The 6,078-nt window shown below is 42.3% G+C and overlaps 1 protein-coding gene across 1 annotated transcript in view; it reads right to left on the bottom strand.

Moving 5' to 3' along the window:
* The window catches only part of KMT2B (lysine methyltransferase 2B), a gene marked incomplete in the record, with an annotated part of 4,527,268 nt that overhangs the window by 199,819 nt on the left and 4,321,371 nt on the right, over positions 1-6,078 (bottom strand). Inside the window, 1 exon segment of the mRNA XM_044079325.1 lies at positions 4,242-4,349. Within this exon segment, the coding sequence (XP_043935260.1) occupies positions 4,242-4,349 (108 nt within the window).

Raw genomic sequence — 6,078 nt, 5'->3', positions numbered from 1 at the left:
TTTTCACGTACCATGTACTTTAAAGAATCCCATAGGCCCCCAGGCCAAGTCTGAAGGTTCTATGGTGAGTCTCAAAAGTGGCCTGGGCTAGTCTGCATGGTACCCCAAACTGTGGTATGCCTCCCTTTCCCACCAAGAGAGCTTTCCTTTATACAGGGGATTACAGCAGTGGGTGTCACCAATGGCTGGGAGTACTGACATCACTTGTTCCTGAGTTATTGATGCAACTTCATGTGCAGTTATGCTAAAGGAATGATTAGAATGGATTAAGTACCAAATAACCCAAGACTCAAAGGAACTCCCACTTGTAGTAATGGTAGCCTTAGCCAAGGTGTTCTGGAGAAAAGTCAGAAAGGGTACTTGTCCTCTCGTAGGAAGGCCTTCTGTAGTTCTGTGCCAACAGTGCCCCCCTAAGCAAACTACCCTCCATGCTACAGTTAGGTTTGACTTGACACTGAGTGAAAGGCAGTGTTTAAAGGCATGTAAGAGTAAAAGTAAAGGCCCTCAGACTCTTTTCCAACGAGTCTGTATTAGGCAGCTGTCCAGATATTGGTAAATGTGGAGGACCCTTGTCCTGCAGAATGCTCTTACCTGACCATTTAGTGACCTTCATTGTAGACTTAATGCCCAAGGGAAAGGAGGTGAACTGAACATGATCCCTCCCAGTTTTAATCCCTAGCTGTGGGAATACATAAAACGGGCAAACTTCAGGTCCAGGATAAATAAGAAATCAAAAGGGGACAGTAGAAGCAGAATATTTTAAATGCTCAGCATTTTGAATTTTGTGATAATTCAAGAGCGTATGTCTTGAAAGATCCAAAATAAGTCAATATGTGCCTTCTTTCATTGGCACTAACCTGGATGAAATCCTAAATTCTCTTCCCCTTTTAGTACTTGCTCTATGGCCCCTGACACAGCATTTATTTTAGCAGAGACAGAACCACAATCAGTTGTTTTTTTCAGCCCTGCAGGGATAACCAGCAATACTGGTTTATTTAAGAACTGTAACATGTACCTTTGGCTCAGGATGTTTTAGACTTAATTTGTCTTGGAAAATGATTCTCATTCTGAAACAGTCCTAGATGCCCCTTGTATCGAGATTATGGGTTTAGGGTTATGAAGGACTACAGTGGGAATTTTAGAGGTAGGGAAAGGAGTAGCCAGGCCGAGTCATGGGTATTCCCCTCCATCAGTCATTGCTCTGGGGGCACCAGGCTTTTCTTTAGATTTTGCTTGCTACTCTTAACTTTACCTGAACCTCTTACCCTTACTAGGCTCCTTTTCCTCTTGCTTAGGGTATGAAAGTTAGGATTTAGCAGAGTAATTTACACCAAATTTAGGTGGCTGACGGATTCTTCCCCATGTCTTCTTCCACCCGTCTTTGGAAGACACACACAAGCAGAAGACCTGATGAAGAGTTTTGCATGCAATGGTGTATATACTAGCTCTGCTCTCACATGGTCTGGTATGGTCTATGTCTGGCAGCCAGACACATCTTTGAAAAACTTACCCTACGATCAGCTGCCTTATGTGATGCATCCACTGTATCATATCCACACATTTTACATTATCTGACACCCTGGGCAGAAAGGTCACAAAATTCAATCATCTCTTGCCTCACAGCCTGGTCAGTGATCCCCTCAGTCTTGGACCTCATGTTATCCAGCAGGGATTGCTGGTAATTTAACCTATGGCTCTGGCAGTTCAGAGCTCTGAATGACAGAGTAGCAAATGTTTTCTTGCCAAACTGCTTTAGAAACCTATTCTCCCCATCAGTGGGAATGAGAGCCCTGGATGTAGTCAAAGAGGAGCCCTTAATGGAACCCAGCGACAACACTGCTGGAGAAGCAGCTAGGCTCTTGTCTCTGGCAGACTCATGAAAGCTCGACAGGGCTGAAAATAATCTCTGGAATTCCACTGGTACTACTTCTTGTGAAGGTTAGCACAATATCTAAATCCTAGTGGGGAGAATAGGGGATTTTGCCTACGTAAACCATCTCATCATCCCCTGTACCTGGGTATTAGAATCTTCCCAAAAGGGGGGTTCTATCCTTCTCTTAGAAAGAACCCCGGATACCTCAAATTGTAAAAGCTGGCTATATAGACTTAAGGAAGCTCAAAGCCCTCAGTCAGTCGGAAAAGTTTTTGTAAACAAGCCTGGTAGGTGAACTGGGCTGGGGATCTGCTTGTCCAGTCCAGGCTAGCAGGCAGTGGTTTCATCGTCAGTGCTTTTGGTCACATTTTCACAGAAGGATCAACCAAAGGAATCATGGATTGTTCGTAGGGGACCAAAACCTCCGCATGGTCTCCATGATCCTTCTCATGATCAAAGATCCAAGGGTAACTACCCTCACCAAGTGTCAGGGGGCTCAGAGAGGGCTCAGAGATCGGCAACCTGGTAATTGCTTCAGTGCTGGAGGATGTGACAACAAACAAAAGCACAGCAGCCTGTGAAGCAGTCATGCCAGGGACCTAAGCCAAAAACAGCTCTGAATAAGGAGGCTATGAAAGCACCTCATCAAGGTCATTGTCACTGAAACTAGGGAAACTGATTGCTTTAGTTGGTCTGTCAGTTCCTTATAATTCTTCTTGCATTGTTTATTCAAGTACTTGTTCTTCAGAGGTACATTGTCATGGCCCATACCTCAGTGGCACAGGACCAGATGCACTCCAACTTAAGAGCTGCAAATTCCTGAACAGTTTCAGCTCTGCTTCTGAATGTCTTTAGGGTGAATATGGCACAGAGCAGATAGCCACCCATGATGTACTCTGGGCCAAAAAAAAAAATACAGCATAAATGAAAGTCCTTAAGAGGAATTTGTTCATCAAAAATCTATGCAGTTATTTATTTCTTTATTTCCACATAAGAATTCCTGTCAGACATTAGCCTGAAAACAAATGCAACTAAAAGATGGAAAAGAATAACCTTATGAAGTACTTATCCTTTTGAAAGCAAGCCAAACTGCTTAAATAATAATGTTCAAATAGCATGCAACCATAACTGAAAGGCAAGAAAAATCTGAAGGTGGTATCGGCAAACACTCCTCTTATACTGACATGCTGACATTAGAGTAGGATGAAGTTCTCCAAAACCACTGGGTAAAGTACAGTTCTGGAAGTTGGAAAGACTGCTGGTCTACTTGCATTTATGATAGCACAATGATGATGACTGCAAAAGTGAACAGTATGATTAACATCTCCAGTGACGCCCACATAAGATATCAAACTGAGGCCCATCTGACCAAAACTGTCAATAGTTCAGGTGAATGTTATTGAAAAGAGTAGGAAAGTTTGCTGGTGCCCTGGCCAAATTTCCTCTCATCCATATGAATACCACACCTTGGGTCCTCCTTGAAGAGAGGTTGTTGGTCTAGTAAGACAAACCTGGTCAACAAAAGATAAACAAACACACAATAGCAACATCCCTCGTATCACTTCACGTTTAATATAAACTCAGTGCTCTACAGAAAGTAACACAAAAATCAACAATTAACATGACCAGCAAAAGTTACAGGATAACCTCCACAAACACTAACAGACAACATGCATAACAGCAGGATAAAGTTATGTCTGACCTGGGGTAGGGAAAGGTCATTATGTGCCCTCCCACATCTTGTTTAACATTATAATACCATGGTCACTCAACCTTTGAGAATGGAAATTACTTAGTTTTTTAGTAACTATCGTATGACCTCAGAAGCAGAATAAAAAAGTCACATGGAACTGCAGTTCTTCACATGAAGGGTGTGGGATGCCTGCCACCCTGCATTAATTCAAGAAAAAAGGTCTTTTAAATTAAAAGGTAAAAATTATCTTCCTACTTGTTTTTCCACAGTATTTTTTTTTTTTTATGTTTTGGTCTTTTCAGTCACTTTTATTGCCATTACACTGGTTTTATACATGTGATCCATTAGAAGGCCTATGATTCTTAGGCACTTAACACATGCACCTGCTAGTGATGAATGACTAACTAGAAAATCATGGGAAGCAGGGAGAAATTTCCTAAAGCTGAGTTTTTTCAACTGGAAGAAAGTGATAAATGTCTATTGTATAGATAAGTTCTATGTAACAACCTCTTTCCGAAACAAATTGTATGACTTGACAAAACAGCAATCTACATAATTTGTACTTATTTTCTTATATCGGTGTACTTAAAAGTACTTAAAAAAAAAACAAAAAAAAAAAAAAACAAAACAAAGGAAAAGCAGTGAATAAACAGACTTGACAATAAATAATTTTACCTTGTTGATTTCAGCTGTACTTCATCTTCCTCTTCATCGTAAGGACCACACTCTGGAAGCATTCGGTGTGTTGAGGCCAGGAAGTTAAAGATGTCAAAAGTATTTTTTCTGGAAGAGGAAAAAGACTCAATAATGGCTGCTCTGATTATCTAAAGAAACAGTATTACTTCACTACAACCCTCGCAAGAATACTTCTCTTAGCCTCAGCAGGAAAATAATTGACTTGGCTAAAATTATTTTTCTTGGTCTTCCTGGTCTTGAGCCTGCAATCAAGCTCTTTTTGCACTCTGTTGCTCATTCATTTCTCATCACCCTTAGTAACTCATAACATGGGGATCCCCAGTCTCTATCAGAGACCTGCAAGCCAACTCTTCAGTCTTTGTCAGCCTGTAACAAGGAGTGAGATATGAACAGACAAGAAAGCCATCATCCAGGCAGCCACAGTACATAGCTAGGATTTTCAAAAAGAGTTATGTACTTACCATAACTTGGCATCGGTGTTATCCTATGTTATCCTATGTCTTGGATCTGACATCGTATCAGAGCCAGCAAAAAAATACAACAGTCGGATCCAAGGCTCTGGCTCCTCCCTTTCTCATAATGCCCTGCTACTCTCTAATCCCCAGATCGAGTTTGCCATCATACTTCTGTGCTATTCCTATCAAAGTATAGACACCTACTCCAACTTCCTCTGACTGTCCACCAGGAGGGAGATGGTGGGTGGGAAATGTGATGAATGAAGACATAAGATAACACAGATGTGCGTAACTCTTTTTGATGTTATGCATGTCTTCATTCATCACCACAGGATCAGAGTCCCCAGCTAACAAACATCCTGGGAGGCCCTAAGGAAGGACATGCTGGAGGACTGTGGAACCAAAGGAAGCCCTGCTCCTGGAAACTAAATCCAGTTTGTAATGGGATATGAAGGTGTGAGGATTGGATGAAGTGGCACCAGCGCAGATATCATTGATAGAGAGCCTTGCTACGAAGGCTGAAGAAGTGGCCACAGATCTAGTTGAATGGGCCCTAACACAACCCAGAATCTCCAGTTAATTCAGATTGTAGATCATTGTGATATAGCTAGAAATCCACTTGGAAATAGTGACCTTGGAGACTGGGAGGTCATGCCTGTTCTCAGAGAAAGCTACGAAAAGTTGTTCTGACCTACGAAATCCCTTAGTACTATGCAAATAGAACCGAAGCTGTCTGTGAACATCCATGATATGAAGGATAAACTCCCCCTTGTTGGAATAGTTAGGGAAAAACACTAGAAGCTAAATGCACTGACTAAGGGTTGACTGGGAAGCAACCTTGGGGAGAAAGGAAGGATTCTTTCTCAGATATACTCTGCCCTTGTGAAAGGTCATATAGGGAAAGAGCTTGCAATTCAGAAACCCTTCTAGCTGAACTGATGGCGACCAGAAAGGACATTTTCCAAGTCAGAAACTTGAGATTACAGGAAATGGCAGCTTCAAAGGGGCTCCTAGTCAGAGACTGCAGAACCGACGCAAGGTCTCAAGGAGATGAAGGGCCCTTAACTGGAGGACGAAGAAGGAAGACCTCTTTCATAAACGCCTTGCAAAGCCTAGATGAAAAGGTGGTTTCAGTGCTCTTGTGGACATTGCAGTGGTAGCATTGTCGCCTCACAGCAAGAGGTTCTCTGGTTTGATTCTCAGCTGGGGTGCCTTCTGTGCGGAGTCTACATGTCCTCCCTGAGTTCATGTGGGTTTCCTCCGGGTGCTTCGGTTTACTCCCAAGTTAGAATGACATGCATCTGAAGTGTCTCTTCCCCGGGCCTCCACTGAAAATTGGCTTTGTTCCAAGTTGGACTTTG

The sequence above is a fragment of the Protopterus annectens genome, chromosome 8.part0, assembly GCF_019279795.1.
Source record: "Protopterus annectens isolate FY-2018-M chromosome 8.part0, PAN1.0, whole genome shotgun sequence".
NCBI lineage: Eukaryota > Metazoa > Chordata > Ceratodontiformes > Protopteridae > Protopterus > Protopterus annectens.
This window is presented reverse-complemented; position numbering and strand designations above follow the sequence as displayed.